The sequence below is a fragment of the Pelophylax lessonae genome (assembly GCF_965119305.1).
Source record: "Pelophylax lessonae genome assembly, chromosome: 5".
Classification (NCBI taxonomy): domain Eukaryota; kingdom Metazoa; phylum Chordata; class Amphibia; order Anura; family Ranidae; genus Pelophylax; species Pelophylax lessonae.
The window spans coordinates 381,078,244-381,100,217 of NC_138772.1; the positions used below are offsets into that span (position 1 = coordinate 381,078,244).

Consider the following 21,974-nt stretch of genomic DNA (forward strand, 5'->3'; position numbering starts at 1 on the left):
CCCAAATTTATCAACTTGGGTACATTCCGCCGGCCCATACAAATCTCTGCCAGACCCTACTTAATCGGACGAGATTTGAACAGTCTATGGCCAGCCTTAGATTAACTATCAGATTTACATGGACTTGACTAACAAATTTAATCTAAACTCCAACTAACACACTTTTAAATAGTTACAGCAGCAGTTTTTTTTCCTCTCTTTTGGAATAGAGGTTTTTTTTGTCTCAACCCTCTAACTGCCACTTTTGTTGGACAGCTTGGTCTGTGAAAGGAAGTTGAAAAACAACAGGTTTACTGGCGGGTCACCAACAGATTTATTGGCGAGTCACCAACAGATTTATTGGCGGATCACCAACAGATTTATTGGCGGATCACCAACAGATTTATTGGCGGGTCACCAACAGATTTACTGGCGGGTCACCAACAGATTTACTGGCGGGTCACCAACAGATTTACTGGCAGGTCACCAACAGATTTACTGGCAGGTCACCAACAGATTTACTGGCGGGTCACCAACAGATTTACTGGCGGGTCACCAGGTGAAAGGAAACGAATGCTGCCACCACATCCTAAAATTTGTACACTGTATTATAATAATTCTTTTTGTTTGTTTTTTGGGTTTAATATTGGTTTAGGCAAATGAAATATGTAAACCATGTTAAAATAGGTACATTTTACATTAAAATGACCAGATTCCCTTTTTTGTCTGGGACATGGAGTATACAGTATATAGATCACATGAAACCACATACACAGTTAAATCTTTATCTTACTGTTTGATGACTTTTTGTCAATGGAACTAGTTGGTAAATATTTAAACAAAAGAGTTGCGTGACTTGAATTCTAATTGGGTTTGTATAAATAATGAGCAATTATGACTACAGGGTACATCCTACTGTAATGTGTAACTAACCGTGCGATTAATTTCTTAGAGAAATAGTGTTTAATCCTGTGTCATCATATACTAATGCTAAATTTCTAATCCAACAAGATTTTGTCGTCTTCTAAAGAATGGGTGGTGTATGCCATCAATTCATGTGTGTGGTTGTACAGTATGTATGAGTGTGTTTGCATATACGGTACACTATATTACCAAAAGTATTGGGACACCTTCCTTTACACGCACATGAAGTTTAATGGCATCCCAGTCTTAGTCCATAGAGTTCAGTATTGAGTTGGCCCACCCTTTGCAGCTATAACAGCTTCAACTCTTCTGTGTAGACTGTCCACAGGGTTTAGGAGTATGTCTATGGGAATATTTGACCATTCTTCCAGAAGCACATTTGTGAGGACAGGCACTGATGTGGACGAGAACAGCAACTGAAGACAGCTGCAGTTAGTCTGGCAAAGCATCAGAAAGGTGGAAACCCAGTCTTTGGTAATGTCCATGGGTTCCAGACTTCAGGCAGTCATTGTCAGTAAAGTATTCTCAACAAAATATTAAAATGAACATTTTATTTATGTTTATATTCATTTGTTCAATTACATTTGAGCCCCTGAAAATGGAGGGACTGTGTATAAACATGGTTGCAGTTTCTAACATTTGTACTTGATATTCATATTCAACCCCTTGAATTAAAGCTGAAAGTCTGCACTTCAAATTCATTTGGATTGTTTAGTTTTATTTTTTATTTTGGTGGCATGCAGAGCCAAAAGTATAAAAATATATGGCCCTAACTATATTTCAAGGCATTGCCTTCTTTTCATTATGGTGATTATGGCTTACAGCTAGTGAAAACCCAAAATTCAAAATCTCAGAAAATTTGAATATTACATAAGACCAATAAAAAAAAAAAAGGATTTTTAATACAGAAATGTTGGCTTATTGAAAAGTATGTACAGTATAGTATGCACTACATACTTGGTTGGGGCTCCTTTTGCATTATTTACTGCATTAAGGTGGCGTGGCATGGAGGTGATCAGTCTGTGGCACTGCTGAGGTGTTATGTAAGCTCAGGTTGCTTTGATAGCCGCCTTCAGCTTGTCTGCATTGTTGGGTCTGGTGTGTCTCTCATCTTCCTCTTGACAATACCCCACAGATTCTCCATGAGGTTTAGGTCAGACAAGTGTCCTGGACAATCAAGCACAGTGATACCATAATCATTAAACCAGGTATTGGTACTTTTGACAGTGTGGGCAGGTCCCAAGTCTTGCTTGAAAATGAAATCAGCATCTCCATAAAGCTGGTCAACAGAGGGAAGCATACGGTGCTCTAGATTTGCCTTGTAGAGGGTTGTGCTGACTTTGGACTTGATAAAACACAGTGAACCAAAATCAGTGGATGACATTGCTCCCCGAATCATCACTGGCTGTAGAAACTTCACATTGGACCTCATGCAACTTGAATTCCATGCCTCTCTACTCTTCTTCCAGACTCTGAGACCTTGATTTTCCAAATTAAATGCAAAATTTGCTTTAATCCGAAAAGAGAGCTTTGGACCACTGAGCAACATTCTAATGCTTTTTCTCCCTAGCCCAGGTAAGATTGCTTCTGACGGCGTTTCTGGTGTAGGAGTAGCTTGACACAAGAAATGTTACAGTTGTAGCCCATGTCCTGGATATGTCTGTGTGTGATGGCTCTTGAAGCACTGACACCAGCTGTGGTCCACTCCTTGTGAATCTCCCCCAATTTCTTGAACGGCCTTTGCTTCACAATCCTCTCAAGGTTGCGGTTATCCTTGTTGCTTGTGACTCCTTTTTTACCACTCTTTCCTTCCACTCAACATTCAATTATTATGCTTGGATACAGCACTCTGTGAACAGCAAGCTTTTTTAGCTATGACCTTTTGTGACTTACCCTCCTTGTGGAGGGTGTCAATGACTGTCTTCTGGAAAACTGTCAAGTCAGCAGTCTTCCCCATGATTGTGTAACCTACTGAACCAGACTGAGAGACCATTTAAAGAGGTTGTAAACCCCCGAGTACTGTTTGTACCTATAGATTAGCCTAGAAAAAGGGGACAGCAAATTTACACTGTTATACAAGCATAACAAAGTGTAATTTCTTCAGTGTTGTCACATGAAAAGATATAATAAAATATTCACAAAAAGGTGAGGGGTGTACTTCCTATTGTGAGATACTTTGTGTGTGTGCGTGTGTGTGCGTGTGCGCTGTGGGCCTCTTAGACTTAGTCCTGATTCACACTGATGCGACGCGGGAGACCCTGCGAGTCAGTGCCGATCCCGCATTGCACCAGATTCGCACAGTGGTTCACACTGAGATCTGTAAATCGATAAGGGTGTCAATGTAAAGTTAATGACACCCCCAGATTGGTTCGCAGATCACAGTGCCAACTGTAAAATGGTGCAGGAATCGGATCGCATATGTATGAACATCCATGCCATCTGATTCCAGTGCGAACCAAAAAAAGGGTCCTACACGATTTTGGTGTGAATTCGATGCAATTTCAGCCATACATTTTCGATGTCTGGCATTGCACTAGTGTGAACCGGCACTAAGGCCTGGTTCACAGTGCCGCAACTTCTGCACGACTTCTTTAACAGAAGTCAGTGCAAGTTGTGCCAAAGTCAGACCAAAAATAGTGCAAGAACCTTTTTCTAAGTCGCAGCGACTCAAGTCACTCCTATTCGAACGGTGCAACTCGTGATGCGATATGTGCTTCCAAAGTTGAAGCACATGCTGCACCAGTGTGGACCAGGCCTTAACCCAAATACAGTTGTTCCTTTTGGAAGATTTTCCCCCATCTCCTGCATTGATGGTCCTAGCAACCAATCATCAGCTAGTTAATATGAAAAGTTAACCCAGGCAGCTCCCGCTCCCACCCTCCATTCAGTGTGGCTATGCTTCCTACTCTCTGATGTGTTTAAAATAGAGCACGGATAAGAGGACATGGCTGTAAAGGTGTGGGGGGACAGGAGGTGAAGTGAAGGGAGCAGTGCTGTGTGCATGGGGGGTTCATTTAAAAAAGGGGGGGGTCAGATGTGAAGGGGTAAGAGCACAAATGCCCATTATTGAGGGGGGGTGTGTGGTGAAAACGGATTAGTGCTGTGGGGGAGGGTGATGTGAAGGGGGGAAGTTCTATGGGGGAGATGTAAAAGGGAGCAATGCTCTTGGGGGTGGTGGAGAGGAGAACGGATTGTGATCATAAGGATCTGAAGCATCGCACAAACATGCGATTCGGACCTCTGTTGGAAGAACATTTTTTACTGACCATGACCTCCATAAATTTGAATTCAATACCCCGCTAAGGAAATGGCATAGCTCCGTTCTTGCCAGGTTGTGGAGTGACTCAAAGCAGTCAGCAGTAATGCCATGTGTTACCTTCAGAGATAATTAAATTGTGAATACTAAACATAGTCTTGGAGTTTTGTGATATCCATAAGTGAAAAGAAGAGGAGCCTACAGGCTTACTAGGTGTTGTCAAAAGCCGTGTTAATTACTTCATTTAAGGATATAATATATTTGTTAATGGGTGTGGCGTACATTGTATTACAGTAGCTTCCACCGCCCTCTTCAAAGAGATGATAAAAGATCAAGGCCAATTCACTGCTTTGATGAAGGTGATGAAGTAATAGAACGAAATATCTGGATTTTACAAGTCTCTGTTAAATGTTAATTTGGTGTCTTTGTCTGTTTAATAGCGTGATTGTACTGCAGAAAGTTTGCAAGGCTTGTGCTTGAAAAATTTGCTTTAGTCACCTATAATTAGGGGTTATTCATACCTCCAGACCTTATGACAACCTCAGGAGGAGATGATTTAATTTCCTTTTCCTTATCAGGGATGCTGAAGTGTGATTTTTGTATATAATTATTTTTTATGTTTTGTTGTTGCCACTGTTCTTTTGTTCTTAAAGCTGAACTCTAGATAGAAAACAAAAGAACATTCTTCAATCTGATTATGCATTTATGAAAAATAAATACCACTGTTGGCTTGCTGTAAACATCTGCAATATTAAGATTCAAAGGGGAGCAAGTGCATCTGCCAATCAGGTTCTACTGCATTGCACAGTGCTGTCTATCCAACATTAGTTGTGATGTTGTGGCTTTTAGTGTGGTTTTTATTTGGAGGTGGAAACCTTATGCTTTGGGGGTGTTTTTCTGCTAAGGGGACAGGACAACTTCACCGCATTAAAGGGACGATGGACGGGGCCATGTACCATCAAATCTTGGGTGAGAACCTCCTTCCCTCAGCCAGGGCATTGAAAATGGGTCATGGATGGTTCAGTGACCCAAAACACACGGCCAAGGCAACAAAGGAGTGGCCCAAGAAGAAGCACATTAAGGTCCTGGAGTGTCAGAGTCTCCAGACCTTAATCCCATTGAAAATAGGTGGAGGGAGCTGAAGGTTTGAGTTACCGAACGTCCGCCTTGAAACCTTAATGACTTGGAGAGGATCTGCAAAGAGGAGGAGTGGGACAAAATCCCTCCTGCGATGTGTGCAAACCTTGTGGCCAACTACAAGAAACGTCTGACCTCTGTGATTGCTACATACTTGCTTGTGAATACCAAGTAATAAGTCCTGTTTTGCGAAGGGGTCAAAAAAACAATTTCACTCATTAAAATGCAAATCAATTTATAGCTTTTTTGAAATGTGTTTTTCTGGATATTTTTGTTTATTCTGTCTCCCACTGTTAAAATAAACCTACCCCTAAAATTATAGACTGATCATTTCTTTCAGTGGGCAAACGTACAAGATCGGCAGGGGATGAAATACTTTTTTTTCCCTCACTGGAGGGAAATTCGAAGTGTGCATTACTAGTTTGCGTGGAAATGTATTTCTATAGCCAGAATAAATTAATGGCCAGTAGAATGCATTTGTGCATAGATGCGCATACATATTTAAAGAGAGAAGTTTTTTCTGCCAAAATCTGAGACAAAAATGCATCTCATTTTAATGTGCCTGTGTGCGTGAGGCCTAAGTGCCGGTTCACATTTCTGCGATGTGGGAACGCTGCGAATATGCAGCGTGTTCCCACATCGCATCCGCACATCTGGCAGTTCACACTGCCATATGCGATACGCAGGGGGTGTCACTTAAAAGTTAACGACACCCCCAGTTGCGATTGCATATCGCAGTGCGATCTGCAAGTACGCACAGAATCCGATCGCACAAGTGTGAATCACTGTACGATCCGATTCTACTGCGGCTCAAAAAAATCCTCATGTGCGTGTTTGGTGCGGATACAGTGCGAATTCAGCCATACAAAGTGTATGGCTGAACTCGCATCCGCACATTAGATCGCATGTAATTAGGAGCAGTGCGCTCCGAATTACATGCGATCTCCGCAAACGCGGAAATGTGAACCGGCACGAAAGGGTGCCGATAGATAAACAGTGTGCAGCTTTAACTAATATGGAATAATCCACTTGCGATAGCTGTGGGCCATTTAGGTACCTCCTGAAGCCTGGTCGGAAAACTCCCAGAGATAATTTACCTCCCTCCTGCTTTGTTGCTTAGAATGTTGCCAAGAGGCTCCCAGCCAATGCTTCTCACCTGACCATAACGGGTGCTCTCTTTTTCTCATACATAGTGTGTTATCTCTCCCCTCACAGCAGCACTGTGCTCTGCAATGAGTAAGGGGGGGGGGGGGGTTTAAAGAGATCATGGGGTTTTGAATCTGAGAGAAAAGGCTCCTGTGATGTTGGGGGTGAGCGTTAATGGCTGGGAGCTTCTTCGCAATACCCTAGTGACAAAGCGGGACAGGGGAACGTAGAACGCGATTGCTGAGGGTTTTACAGTCATGCTTTGAGTGGTACATAAATGACCTATAGCTATGGTAAGTGACTTATTCCACAATAGTTAAAGCTGTGCAGTTTTTATCTACTGCCGCTGCTTTAAAATGGAGCTCCAGCCTCCTTGGGAAGTTTTTTTTTATTTTTTTTATTTAAAAGCCCCCACTGTGATTCTCGTTTGTTGTACAATATAACTAGGCTACTGCTGTAAGTGTAATCCTCCTTCTTGCTTATCAATTTGTCATTATCCACAGGATCCCAGAAGGCAGGCAGCGACCATTGATGATGTGGGCATCTGAAGCCTCTTCCTGTTTTCTTCTGAGATTCTGAGCAGCTGGCCCTGCCTGGGCAGTAATGACACTGCATGGCGTGTTGTTTGCAGGATGCCATAATAATGGCGGCATCAGGCATCCGGTTGGTATGGGTACCTGTCATTTAACACAGAACTTCCTGTCTCGAAATACCGCAAGATTTCATGGCTAGCCATCCCTTGGACTTCTGGGATAGATGACACTGATATCCCAGGAATCCTAGGGAATCGCCTGATGATGTGTGGTATTGTGACAGCGTCAAATCTATACTAAACCCAAAAGAAAAAAACTGCTGCCCCTTATTGTGTGAGAAATCACACAATTAACAATATTTTACATGAAGGCGCTGTTTAGATAATTACGGTACTTCTAGTGTTAAAGCGCAACACTAATACCTAGGTTTCAAAAAAAAAAAAAAAACGCCATACATAAATATATATTGTAGCACTTTATTCGAATCCCTCAGCCACAGTTAGTGTTAATGGTGCCACCTCTGACCCCTTTCCGATAGGGAATGGCACGAGGCAGGGTTGCCCACTGTCACCACTCCTGTTCGTTATCTCTCTGGAACCGCTACTGCACCACATCAGGAACAACCCCGACATCACGGGCCTACCTGCCAGTACTTATCATCACAAAATAGCACATTTCCTTACCGGTCCTTATGTCTGAACTTCGCTCTTATGGTTCTCTATCAGATTTCAAGATTAACTTCCAAAAATCTGAAGCTTTAAACATTAACCTCCAACCGCGAGCACTAGCGCTCCTCAGTTCAAATTTCCCATTTCGATGGGCGGAACGGTCTATCCGATATCTGGGGACTGCAATTCCAGCTAATCTCAACCATATCTTTCAACACAACTTTCAACCGTTCCTGGCCACCCTGTCTTCTGACCTAATAGCATTGGAGAACTTGGCAATCTCCTGGTTCGGGAGATGAAATGTCCTCAAAATGAATGTGATGCCACGCCTCCTGTACCTCTTGCAAGCCCTACCAATTAAATTACCTCGAGTGTTCTTTCGTACACTCCGATCGGCGTTTATCAGATACGTATGGCAAGGGAAACACCCGCGCCTCAAACACTCACTCCTACAGCGCCCCAAACTTGCCGATGGTGTAGGTCTCCCTGATCCCGCAAAATACTGTACAGCGGCTCATATGACCAGGGTAATTGACTGGTGTAGACATGCCTCTCATAAATTGTGGGTATCTCTGGAACAGGAGGCGGTGGCAGCTCCTCTGGTAGGCTTCCCTTGGGCGGGCACCTCCTATACCCGCTGGGTGCCCCCCCATTCTCTAGTTGATGCCACCTTAGCAGAACTTAATGGATACTTCAGGTTAGCGGGGATGACGGCGTTCCCCTCCCCCATGACCCCGATAATTGGCCATCCAGATTTTCCCCCGGGTCTCTCGGATAGGTCTTTTCGCCCTCACAATGACGCAAGTGTCGTTAGGGCTTCCCATTTTCTCAGTCCATCTGGCTGGCGAAAACCTTTAGAAATAATCCCATCATTCCACTCTGTGCCACTGGGAAGCTGGAAATCGCTTCAGCTCTCCTGCTTTCTCCGATCCCTTCCTGATCATACTAAGTTCCGTAGACAGTTGACGCAGTTTGAAGACCTCTGTTTAAGTGAGGGAACGATCCAGAAATCACTTTCAATCTCCTACTCCATTCTTCTATCAATGACCACCCAACATGACCCTTCATTCCTCCTCAAATGGGAAAGGGATCTAAACACTACGTTCACAACGGACCAAAAAAACAAGATACTTTTCTTTGCCCATAAATCTTCTCTATGTAGCAAATATCAGGAGACCTCGTACAAGGTTCTGACATGGTGGTACCGTACCCCAGTAGTTCTTTCTGCCATCTTCCCTGGACACAACCCTTCCTGTTGGTGCTGCGGTCTCCAGGAGGGGACTCTTTTTCACATTTTCTGGGAATGCTCCAAGATTAGACCATTCTGGCAACAGGTACTACATATTATACATAAACTTACTGATTACTCTTTACTAGATGACCCTGCTGCTGTTCTCCTCAACTTGACACCCATGTCAAGCAAGCGGTACCGCGAATCGCTACTGAAACACTTGCTGTCCGCAGCTAGGGCCTGTATACCTAGCATGTGGAAACGACAAACTCCCCCCCCCCCCCCCCCCTATTTCTCACTGGTTTACCAGAGTGAATGACATAAGGCAAATGGAACAGCTTCCGGCAACTCTAAGGGACAAGACGGAGGAACACAAGACACGTTGGATTCACTGGGACCTTTTTCACTTGTCCAATGATTATCTAGCCTACTCTTAACCGGCTTGACATGCCTGCGGATGGGACAGAGCGAACTCCCACTTTTCACTTTTCTGTCTATCTTTTCCTTCCTCCTCCCTCTCTCCTTTTCCTTCCTCCCTTTCTCTCTCTTCCTTTCTCCCCTCTCTTGCATCTCTCCCCCCCCCCCCTCCCTGACTTAGGGCATTGTGTTTGCCCTATCCCTGCTATTAAATCATAAAATGCCACTAGGTGTGCTCCAAACAAAGGGTGGGGGATGGTCCCGGGGTCTTCCCCGCTTCGGGTGGGGGTTTTGGTGGGCCCCCTTGCCGGCCGAGTGATAGATGCCGGCGGGGACCCCTTTGCCCCTCCGCTTGGGCGGGTGGCGCTGGACTTCCCTCCACACAAACTCTTGTTTACAGCAATGCTGCACATGAATGTATAAGTATGAAAGATAAGACAACATACGAACCCAGGTTGCACTATATGGTTATGCTTTGTGATAGTATGTTTTACATGAGGTTGTTCCCTGTACAACGTAGTCCATATTTCTACTACTATCATGCAAATGTTTGTAGCATTGTTATTCCTTATTGTTCATGGCATACCTTTTTAAATAAAGAATTTAAAAAATGTATAACAATTCATAAATGCAAATCCTAATTATTGGTAGCTAGTGCAATAAATAAATATCCTTAAAATAAAAAATCGATCTAAAAACACTTGTGCAATACATAGGTATCATAAAAATAATAAAGTGCTATGTGCATAAGTGAAAAATGTTCTTCTATTACACATTTGAATATTTGACTTTTTTTTATTTTTCCCTCACTTTAATAATTTTTATGATACCTATTATTGCACAAGTGTATTTATTTGAATAATATTTATTTGTTGTACTAGGTACCAATATTGAGAATTTGCATTTATGATTGTTATTCATTTTATGTACCGTATATACTCGAGTATAAGCCGACTTTTTCAGCACATTTTTTTTGCTGAAAAAGCACCCCCTCGGCTTATACTTGAGTGAGAAAAAAATTGAAAATGGGGGGAAATGCTTGGAATGACCAGGAATGATTGGGAATGACTAGGAATCTGCCCCCCACCCGCCCGCATCCGCCGCTGCCGCCGTTTATGCCCGAATAAAATGCCCGCCGCTCGGCTCCTCTGTGGCAGAAGAGCGGAGGAGATTGAGTCAGTGGATAAGCTTGGCCGGTCTGCACGTTACATGGGGGGAGGAGCCAGTGCTGGCGGCCGCGCTGCTGAAGGGAGCTGCCCGGGCTGCAGTAGACACTGAAGGAACCCGAACCCCTGCATGACGAGCATGACCACCATGAGCACTCCAGCATCTCAAGGTTTATATATTATATATTTTTATTCATTTAATATCTCTTTATGGGTGACCTGGGTTGGGGGGGGGGGGGGTTTGGAGATGAAGGCCTGATGTGGGTTGAGGGGGGGGGAGGGGGGTATGGAGGTAAAGGTCTAATGTGGGTTGAGGGGGGTTGGAGGTGAAGGCCTAATGTACTGTGTAATGTGATGTGCTGTGTGATGTTCTGTAATGTGCTCTGTGATGTGCTGTTAACATTTAACCTACTGATGCTTCAGTGTAATTTTATTGGTATCTATTTTTATTTTTAAAATTTACCGGCAGCTGCTGTATTTCCCACCCTAGGCTTATACTTGAGTCAATAAGTTTTCCCACTTTTTTGTGGTAAAATTAGGGGCCTCGGCTTATATTCGGGTCGACTTATACTCGAGTATATACAGTATGCACAAGATATATTTATGTATGGCATTTTTTTTTTTTTTTTTGAAACATCGGTATTAGTGTTGCACTTTAACACTAGAAGTAATTATCTAAAAAGGGCATTCCTCATGTAAAAAAATGGCCTGATGATGAAATCGCCTAAGTGGCCAGGACAGGAAGTGCAGACTGCACAGATTCAAAAAAGGTATTTACCAAAAAGAAAAAGATTGCCATCACATACTGTTCTGCGGGTGGGCATTGTCTTGCAAGGATCATAAAAAAACGTGTAGAACTCCGCTTTAACTGCATAGGCAGTGGTCGAACTGTGAACCACCCCTTTAAGTGCACTTTTTTGTGACTATTTTGTTCAATCTTTGTTTTTGAATTTTATAAGCAGTTCTCAGACATCAGAGGCGTTTTCCTGCCTAATGTCATTGTTCATTTTTTAGGGCCCTTGCAGCCAGAGATGTCTTGGGAGTGGTGGAAGTGTGCCTGTATGTCCAACTGCTCTATAATTTGTATAATGGCCTTCAAACTCGTGTAAAAAAAAAAAAAAAAAAGATTTGGGTGTTGCTTTTTTGTCATCATACCAGGCATACTTTTGTATAATAGCTTTACAATTCCACATCAGTACTTAATGTCTGTGTTTAAAAGGCATTTTCAGTGCAATTGAGTAATATTAAGCAGTGACCTAAATGGTATGGTGTAAGATCAACCAATGTTGTCAAATAGAACTATTTATATGTCACTCATGCTTAGCGATTATGTCCAGATGCATCTATTTACTCCACTTATTCCTGTCATGCATGGCCAGTCCTATAATCCAAGACAGCTGCTCCTCTGATGGATCACTACACCTTATTGTGTGTATACTCACAACATGTGATATTGTAATAATCATAATGAATTATTAATTAAGAGTTTGAGTAAAGCAAGGGCCTCCCTCAGCAAATTGCATAACAAAATGTAGGATATGGATCTAACCTCTACTATTTTATTGGTTTTATTGTTGTCTGTCTCTTCACTGGGTACATTCAACCTGATGACCGTGGTCTCAATTACCTGAAGTGATGGGGAAATACCACATTCTTGAGTTGTCACAGGAACAGGTGAGGAGAAATCTTCCAATGGGGAGATCTTTTTTTGGTGACAACATAGAGGGGATTTCCCTTCGCCTTGAGTAGACCTTCTTTTCCCGCTGTTCCTCTAGGACAGGAAACCTCTATCTTGGGACATCAAGAGCAACAAAAGGGGAAAAACTTACAGGGTTCCAAACGTTTCCAGGGGTCTCCAAACTATGGCTCACAAGCTAAATGTGGCCTGCTACAGGGCTGCCTCTGGACCACGGCTTTGGAAAAAATTCCCCTGCTGTGTTGTGATCATCCTGTCAATAGGTGGCTGGAACAACCAGTGATCATCCTGTCAATAGGTGGCTGGAACAACCAGTCTTCTGACAACCAGTTCTGTACCGGCCCCTGCAGGGTCAGGTCCTCCCCTGCTGCACAATCTTTCTTCATGTTGGTTGGTTGATAGAAGTGTTAATTTTCGTTGTCAGCGGCATGTTTCCAGTGACAAAAAATTAATCAAAATTACTCCATTTTCGTCATTGAACGACGAAAACTATGAAAATAAAGTAAATTTCAATTTTCGTCAATGAACGACACAAACTATGAAAATAAAGTAAATTTCAATTTTCGTCAATGAACGAAAACCGAACATAAATGTGAGGAAGGGACTTTACTTATAAAGATGTTCTATAACCACTAAGTCTGTGTAGTGTGTTCAAACCTTTATAACCATAAATAACATGTTTTTATCAGATTTTTTTTTTCTACTCCAGGAGTATATAATGATTTTAGAAATTCTAGATAAATTCTTAAAGTAGAACTATAGGTTAAACTTTTTTTTTTTTTCTTTTGGATACAGTAACGGAGGGTTATAACCCAGTAAGGTTTATATTTGCCATCTTCGCCCCATTGGGGAGATTTCACTTTATTTCCTGTCCCATAGCCAAACAGAAAGAGATAGAAAATCCCTGCAAATTAAGGGAATTTCTTGGGGACCCCCACGTCACCAGAATTGGTGTCTCTACTGGAATATTTTTCCTTTTATTACTTTTCTGGAGACAACCCAAAAATGATTTTGTTAATCGTGCTGCAAACCATGCCTGTGTTTATATCGGCACTACTTTAGCCCTGAAAGAAGTTAAATATTAACCCTTTGCTAGTTAAGCTTTTCTTCATAACATAACTGTTCCTCAATGTGACATAGACAGCCCTTCTCACTGAAGTAGCACTGAAGTCTTATTAAATCGTTACAAAACTCACAGAAGTAGTGCTGAAGTCGGACTTTAAATTGTACTACTTTAAGCTTGCGGTCACACAGGGTACGATTTTAATCTAAAGCATGGGTGTCCAACCTTTTGGCTTCTCTGGGCCACATTGAGTGTAGAGAAATTTTCTCGGCCGCATATAAAATATATACTATAGTTAAGGTATATAAGAAATAAAAAGCTGCTGCGCCCTTCCCGCGCCCCCCCCCAGCACTAATTTAACACAAGTAGTGGATGATCCCCTCCGAGGCAGCCTCTGCCTACAGTTAGTTGGAAACCTCTGTGGCCGTGCCCACGACTCGACTTTCTTCCTCCCCAGCAAAAAATAAATAAAATTGTCAGGGGGCAGTGGGCCGCATTGCCTGTGGTTCCGGGCCGCAGGTTGGACTTGCCTGATCTAAAGTGTGATTTTAGTCAAAAGACTATGACTAAAACTATATCGGAATTGAATGTCAAAAGTAACACTGGTTGCTAGAACCCGCACTGTCCTGGCAATCAATGATGTGCTTGCCCCAGCAGGGGGGGGGTGGAAATCCCTCCCTCCATCCATACCTGCTCTGCCTCCTGGCTCCCACCCTGATGCTACACTTTACTGCAGCCAGACTGTAGGTAAGGTAAGGGCAGGCCACTGATAGAAATTCTGACATAAAGGGAGGTCTCTGAGGGGCACTGTTATGTAAGAGATGTCTCCTAAGGTGTACTTTGTTGTAAGGGGGGTTCAGAAAACCGTAAAAAAGATACCGCTTTAAAAACAATAGTACGATAATCTGATCGTTTGCACGCGGCTTTCACAAGCCGGTCAGGACAGGTCGCGCGAAATTATCTGAAAGGACAAGCATGAGAAATTTTTCTTGTATGATACCAGATAGTACAATTTTCATTTTTTAATTGGCACAGTTTTCATCTGAAAATACAATAAGTTTTTGACAGCGCAGCACCAACACTGTACTACTTACCATACAATACGTTATATCACTTCCAAATTTTTATTCTGTCTTACAAGAATTGTTGTAACTTTAAGAACCTCTTCATTTTCGATATACAGAGACTAGCATGCAAAAAAAATAAATAAATAAATAAAAAAAGATTATTCGTCTGATTAGAATGACTATGGGGTACCCTGATGTAATGGGGGCTTTGCTTTGTTTATTCTTTCTTTCTCTTTTCTTCTGAAACATATATCATGCTTATTTAAAAAAACTAAAATCCAAGACCTATTTATTCACTTATTATTCATTGATTTATTAAACTCTTACATTTCAGCCAATGAATATTTGTAAAATTTAAACTTTTGCGTAAGAGGGCGCAATTCTAAAGACCCCCTTCTCTACTCCTATTAAAAAAAATCACTTTACATGGAATTTTTTATATATTCAATGTTTTGTGACAGTTGACACTGACAAGATTGTAACTTTTGTAATCCTGACTACATTTTATTTGTCACACTTGTCTCTAGAGGTTAAATAGGTTGTATGTATGTATGTTCAGTGTTGGAGATAAAAAAAAAATGCAGAATCTTACATGTAGGGGAATTACATTAATAAGTATTTTTCAAAATTGTACAGAATTTTTTATGTATTTTATTTTTTTAATTTAACCAGTGGGGCCACTTGACTAGATGGCATGTAGTCTTGAAAAGGTGAATATAGCCTTTAAAACTAGTTCAAAACGCAAGTTTTTCAGAAGGTCCTATTCCCTTTTCTATGTATATGGAGGTTCGTTTAATGTTGGGTCTAAATTTTTTTTTGTTTTTATTTCAGGTGGGTCAAGTGATTCAAGATGTACAGAAACAGAGGTAAGAATTTTTTTTTTTTTCATTTCCCCTAATATTTTTGACAATGTGGTTTTAGGCAGGAGAACAATATTCCAGCCAACATTGCTGTCTGTGTTGTGCTTGGTAAAGTGCCGTCTGTATATTTATGGCTACAATGAATACAGTGACGTTAAGTCCCGATTTACACTGGGGCAACTTGTCAGGTGACTTGGCCGCCTGACAAGTCGCGCTCCATTCAGTTCAATGGAACCAGTTTAATCGTAGCAACTCAAGTCGCTCCAACTTAGAAAAAGGTTCCTGCACTAATTTGGGGGCGACTTGCATTGACCTCTATTAGAGAAGTCGCTTGCAAGCCATGGTGAAGTCGCACTGCAAGGGGCGGCTTCAGAGTCGGGCGACTTTGAAGGCGCCTCGGTTTGAACCAAGCCTTAGGGTGGATCCACAAACTTTTCAGAAAACGTTTTTTTTTTTTGCGTTCTCTGAATTGTGGGGCAATGTGGAGAAAAAAGGACTTAGATTTTTATCTAAAAATACTCTACTTTGAGGGCATGCAGCACACCACAATGCACAGTAACATAATACTGTGGGTTGTAGTGCAATGTGTTCTCAAACAAGGTGCAGGTGAATTTTTTTTTTTTTGGTCTGTTGAAATAAAAGGCTGCCTTACAGCAATGCAAGTTAACTCACTACATTGGACCACACATATGTGAATGGGATCTTGGGTAAAATTAATTATTGCATAATGATATTATGAAGTCCTATATCCAGCCAGTGGGTTGTACTCTAGCTTTCTTTTCGCCTATGTGTTTATCATCTTCGTTAATGCTGAAAGAACCATACTAAAACATACATATGTTAACCTAAATCAAAAAAATAATATTAGAGCAGTGACTCAAACCCTATGGGATAGTCCAGATAGAGGTTTCTACAAAGGAAGCCAAAAAGAAGTTCTAGTGTTTTGGGTCTATGGGAACCCTTTTTTTTTTTTTTTTGTATTAAATGTTTAATTCTTAAAAACTATATATAAACAGTGAAAAACTGATATAAAACATCAAAACCTAAGAACAAAAAAATAAATAAATTGGACCCTCAAACTATTCTAGTTTGCCTTTAGATTAGGAGATGGTCTCCTGTGTCTGGATTTGAGAAAGCTAAGCTTCTTTTTACAGGGATATGCAAACTGTGGCCCTCCAGATGTTGCAGAACTACAAGTCCCATGAGGCATAGCAAGACTCTGACAGCCACAAGCATGACACCCAGTGGCAGAGGCATGATGGGATATGTAGTTTTGCAACAGCTGGGGGGCCACAGTTTGCATATTCCTGCATTTAGCACCTCTGTCTGGGGTTTGGTACTGCATTCTGATACTGTTGTGAAAATAGTTCAATGGAGTGGTAAATAAAGGTCTCTTTTTGAGTTTATAACCTATATTCCATCGCCTAAATCACATCTAAATTACGTATTTTTAATTTAATATGTATTTCATACCTTTTATTTGGCACAGTTGCCTCTATGTATTCCTTATTGAAATATTCATCACACAGATCTTGCATTCCAATGAACACAAATGACAGTAACTAGAATATTTACACAGTGTGTGGTTTTACAGGTTGCTTTTATGAACTTGTCAAGGTTGCTTTGCTTTTAGTATTCAGATCAGTTATCTGCAGCTCTACATGGGAATAGAAAGTCACTCATAGCGCACCTGTCGCTGACTAATCAAGGTGTGTCGTTTTTAGAAGATGGCTTGCACAAGAATTTGCGAACAAGAATTTCCTTGCTATCTTTATAAATTTTACTGTTCTATATACTGTATGTGTATTTTTAAAGTGTAACTACTCCCTAACAGTTGTGATAATGTAGCTAGGCAGTGTGACACGTAAAGTGTGCAGAGCAATATGTGTAAACTGCGCTATGGGGGTTGATTTACTAAAAGCAAAAAGACAATGCAGAGGCATTTGATCCAAAGCCTAGTGAATGAGATAAAGTTTCACTTTGCTACAAATACCCAATCACATGCAGGAAAATCAACAAAAAACAGCATTTTTCCTTGCACATGATTGGATGATAGAAGTCAGCGGAGCTTCCCCTCATTTACTAAGCTATGCGGCAAATTCCCTTGCGCATCCCTTGTCTATTTGCCTTTAGTAAATCAACCCAAGTGTGTTGTAAAGTTCACCAAGTGTCAAGACTTCATATGAAGTCACTTTTAACGGAAAATTAGCATGGGTAATTTTTAAATTTTATTATTTTTTTTTTTATATACAATTTTAAACGTATCTGTTAAAACCATAGTACAGTAGAAGCTCTCTGACTTCAGACTTGCGTTGCTGTTGGCTGGAGCCATTACTTTATAGGTTGAGTCACTACTTATAATGAGCTCTGTAAACAAGAGGCTTTTTACGACCAGGGAGATAAAGCAAAAACGTGCTAAAACAATAATTCTAAATATTTATATGGAATATTTTTTTTTTTTTCATTTTATTTGAATAATGGACTTCATACAGTTAGAACAATGTTTTTATATGCAGAGCTGCAACAGATTTTGAACTTTTTAGTAAATCAACCCCACTGTGTCCAGTGCATAAAGCCCTAATGGGGAATTTTTCAAGTGTCTACAGTTATTTATATTTAATTTACTAAGGTGTGTTATTTTTGTTATTGGGTGAATAGCACTTTTTATGCTTGATATTATGTCCATGTTCACATTGGTCATGGTCATTGGACATGTCAAATCGCAAGTCCGATCGGAGCCAATTGCCGGAAATTGACTTTGCGGCATCTCACCGATTCCCAAAAGTCGTTCCTGTACTACTGCAATCTTTATTCTCAAGGGAAAAATCCTATTTTATCACTTGATATTTGACCACACTTTTGCATATGTATCTACCACATTTTTTGAGCGCTCTTAGCGTTCCAAACCTAATCAAATACCAAGCCTCGTAACTGGCTCAATTAACAATATACCAATGCACACTCTAGAGTTGCTTATGTACCCACAAACTGGCAGAGGGTGCAGTGTTGCAGAAGGTGCAGGGAAGATCCTGGCAGCATGCATGCTTCAGCGTTTTGTAGCTGATGGTGGTCTTTTTCCCTTAGTCTGGCTGGTCTCCGGTTGGAGGCCGTATTTGTGTAGCCCGATGATGTCACGGGGACTATTCTCCCTTAGTCTGGCTGGTCTCCTGTTGGCGGCAATGTTTGTGTAGCCCAATGATGTCACGGGGGACATGGATGGACACTTATGTTGATGCTTGGTCCAAATTCTCAGTGCTCTTCCGATCGGTAGGGTGAGTCCTTGGGGGTCCCGGTTATCTTTCTCTCTGCTGATAGGTACTCTGAGCCTTGGGGGGATCCTTTATTGGTGCCAAAAGATTGTTTTTGTACTGCAAGGTCTTCCTTTCCTTATGGAGCCTCAGGGTGACCTCTCCCCACTGACCTCATCATGGAGGTAGCAGGTCCCTCGGAACCCCAGCTTCAAATGGTTGCAATGATGGTTGTCCTGCAGTCCTTAGTGTCCCGGGCGGAAGTGGCATGTGGGCAAAGGCCTAGGAGGAAGTGTCCCCCGCCTTTCCCTGCTCAGTCTGTTTAATCTGAATCTGAGCCTGATGCCGCCGTGGACGACGCTTGTTCAGGGGGGCTTAATATCACACCCCCAGATCCATCCAATAGTAAGGATGATTCCTACGCGGTCGTGGCAGCGAATTAGATGGTAGATGCACTTGTCACTGCAGTGCGTGAGACTTTAAGAATGGAGGCTGCGGCTGATGTAGCCATGGACGTGGCTATGTTGTTTGGTACCCATAAAATAAGTCACCCCACACTCCCTGTCCATCATTCCTGCCCAAAGTTGTCTCTGACTTCCTTTTTGAATGAGGACATTGTGTTGCCTTCCTTGTGTCCCAAACCAGCTCATACCAAGGAATTTTGCTTTGCATACCTGGGATGTGATTTGTGCGATTTGGGTGTATCTGGCAGCTACGGAGTCCTTTCGGAGGTCAGACTCACTTCTTGTGGTTACGGACTGACCAAGAAAAGGGCTGGCCGCTTCTTCGGCTACCATCTCCAGATGGTTCAGACAGACTGTAATTCAGGCCTATTCCATTAAAGGTCAGGTTCCACCTTTCCCTGTAACGGCGCATTCTACTCATGCACTGAGTGCTTCTTGGGCCTTTCGTCATCAGGCATCAATATCACAAGTTTGCAAGGTGGCCACTTGGTCATCGGTTCATACCTCCACAAAATTCTATAAGGTACAGTAGATACTTTGGCATCTGCGGATGCTTTTTTTCGGTCGCAAAGTTTTGCAGGCTGCTGTTTAAGAGGGGCTGTTCCCTCTTGAGGGGTGTTTTTTCTTTACACTTTTTCTTTTTTCAGACCGGGCACCTGTGATCCGTTGAAGGCTCCTGTGTCCTGGTTAAGGGCTCTTATGTTTAGCCTTGGGTTATTTTCCCCATCCCCTCGTTTTCCTTTTGACACTGCTTTTGGACATTCCAATAGTTATGATTTATGGGACGATGTGTCCGTCAATTAACAAAAGAGAAAATGTTTTTTCTCTAGCGCTCATCGACAGACGTAGTCCTCGGTGATACACCACCTTCGGGTTATGTTACCTCCGCAGGAGCAGGACTAGACAGGAAATTAAAAAGCTCTGGCCACACCCTAGGGGCAGTCCCAGAGGGTATATCCTCTCTCTCTCTGCCTCAGCAAATCAGTTATTTTCTGTCTAGTTAGGAGTAAGGACCTAGATACCTTGCTGGGATCTTAGGTCCTGGCAAGAATTTTTTTCTAAAAAGATTTTTGGACAGCTTTTTTTCTCCAGTGTTCCTGTGAGATCTTCAAGCAAGAAAGCTGAACTGGGCGACGGGCTGGATGTTGAGATCCGGTGGTCACCCCAGTTCAGCCTACGAGCGCGTGCAGGCCATAGCTCCGCGCTGGGTCGGCCGCGACAAAGTCCCATTTAAAGGACTGAACCCGCGAGTTAAACGTCTCGCTGAAACGCCAAAGACCATGAGTCACGGCGTCCGTATCGGTCGACAGCCCTCCCGCCCCGGTGGAGAGGGGTACTGTCAGGAGTTGGTGCCCGCCTGGTTCCGGTATGGTGAGTAGTATGTTCCCCCTTTTTCCCTGACGGGTTTTGTGGTGAACGCGGGCCCCTCTCTGTATGGTAAGAAAGAGTTTCTTTCTATCCTATAACATGTCACAAATCCTCCTACTTTGAGTGTGATTTTATGTGTGCAAAAAGCCAGGAGGCTTGGTTTGGGAGCTAACAATCTATTGTATACATATTTTTAAAGATGTAATCTGTGGCATTCTGGGAATCTTATGGGTTAAGTATAAGCTACCTACCAGTCAGAAGCCATGGACATGTAGACTGCCTTCCAAGTCAGATCTCCAGCTAATAGCAGGCCTCCCGAATGGCCATGCGGTCCGCCAGGGCCGGTACCGCCAACCACGCCATATCCCCATGCAGAGAGAGTGTTGTGTGCCTGCAGCACACCGCTAGTCAGCACAGGCCGCCGCCATTTTTTTTGCTGGATCGCACGAGCCGCCATTTTGGCGTAGTCTCGTGTCTCCAGCATGGGGGCGGCCATGTTTTAGGTGATTCTACACCTCGTGGAGCTTGGGGGAGGCGCCGGAAGGCGTGCAGAGGGGCGGAGCCGCCTCCTTTCTTCCTGGGCAGCCAGCCAAAAGACTTCCTGTTTGTCTAAGACAGCGCTGTAAGCTGTTGCAGTTCAACTCTGAACATCAAGTGGTGAGCCTGGGGGTCTATCTCTCTCTCTCTCGATCGATAGGGATCCCTAGCAGGTAACACTAAGGGGTTTTTTTTTTTGTGGCGCTGAGGGTCAAAAAAAAAAAAAAAAAAAAAAAAAAAAAAAGTTTTTTCTTTACTTTGAATTATATCATCCAGGAAGTAACTGGAGTTATTATGGACCCTGCCACACATATTCCCCCACCTGTTTCCCTCGAGGGGGCCTCGGGACCCGCCGGTGTACAGAGTATAGAGTCATTTACAGCAATTTTGGAGTCTATGGTGGCTCGGGTGGAGGCGGCCTGTCAGGGACGGGGGTCAAGGAAGCGACCCCCGCCTACCCCTATACTATCTGACACCTCTGACTCTGATTCAGAGATGGTCACTGCAGTTGCAAGTTCCTCTGCAAGGGCTGCTATCCCAGGTAAAGCCCCCTCAGACAGTGAGGAGGACGCTTCTTCTCCTGCTATAATTCAGGAAGAAGCATTGGTGGACGCACTAGTTGTGGCAGTGCAAGAAACCTTAAAACTTGAGGCTTTACCGGCAGAGGCAACTGAAACAGAGAGGCCTTTTGGGACTAATAAGCCCATCAAGACGGCGAAGGCTTTTCCTGTACCTAAATGTTTTGGAAATCAGATTAAAGGAGAATGGGAACATTCTAAACGTACCTTTACTATTTCCAAGCGTATTGCTAGACGCTATCCGTTTGAGGAATCCATCATTAAGAAATGGACGGTACCACCAGTCGTGGATCCGCCTATTTCCAGGCTGAATAAAGCCACGGTTATTCCAGTGGAGGACACTTCGTCCTTTAAGGATCCGGTGGATCGAAAGATAGAAGCGGAGTCCCGCACTATCTTTTCTCTGATAGGGTCAGCATTTAGACCAGTAATTGTTATTGGTCTAGTTTCCCAGACACTTACAGAATGGGCGAAAATGGTACGCCAAGATCTTAGGGGAAAAGATATTCCCCAGGAGACATCTGATTTGATAGAACAGATCATACAAGGGCTACGGTTTATCTGTGACGCAGCCTTGGACACTACTCCCTTGTTAGGGCATGCATCTAAGTTAGCAGTGATCCTCAGACGTGTGCT

At 42.7% G+C, this 21,974-nt stretch overlaps 1 protein-coding gene across 7 annotated transcripts in view; it reads left to right on the forward strand.

The window, feature by feature from the left end:
• The window catches only part of SPIRE1 (spire type actin nucleation factor 1), a 294,445-nt gene that overhangs the window by 45,267 nt on the left and 227,204 nt on the right, over nt 1–21,974 (forward strand). For all 7 annotated transcript variants that reach the window (XM_082258304.1, XM_082258305.1, XM_082258306.1 and 4 more), the window contains exon 2: nt 15,115–15,149. In XM_082258304.1, coding sequence (XP_082114430.1) covers nt 15,115–15,149 — 35 coding nt within the window. The remainder of the gene's footprint in view (nt 1–15,114; nt 15,150–21,974) is intronic.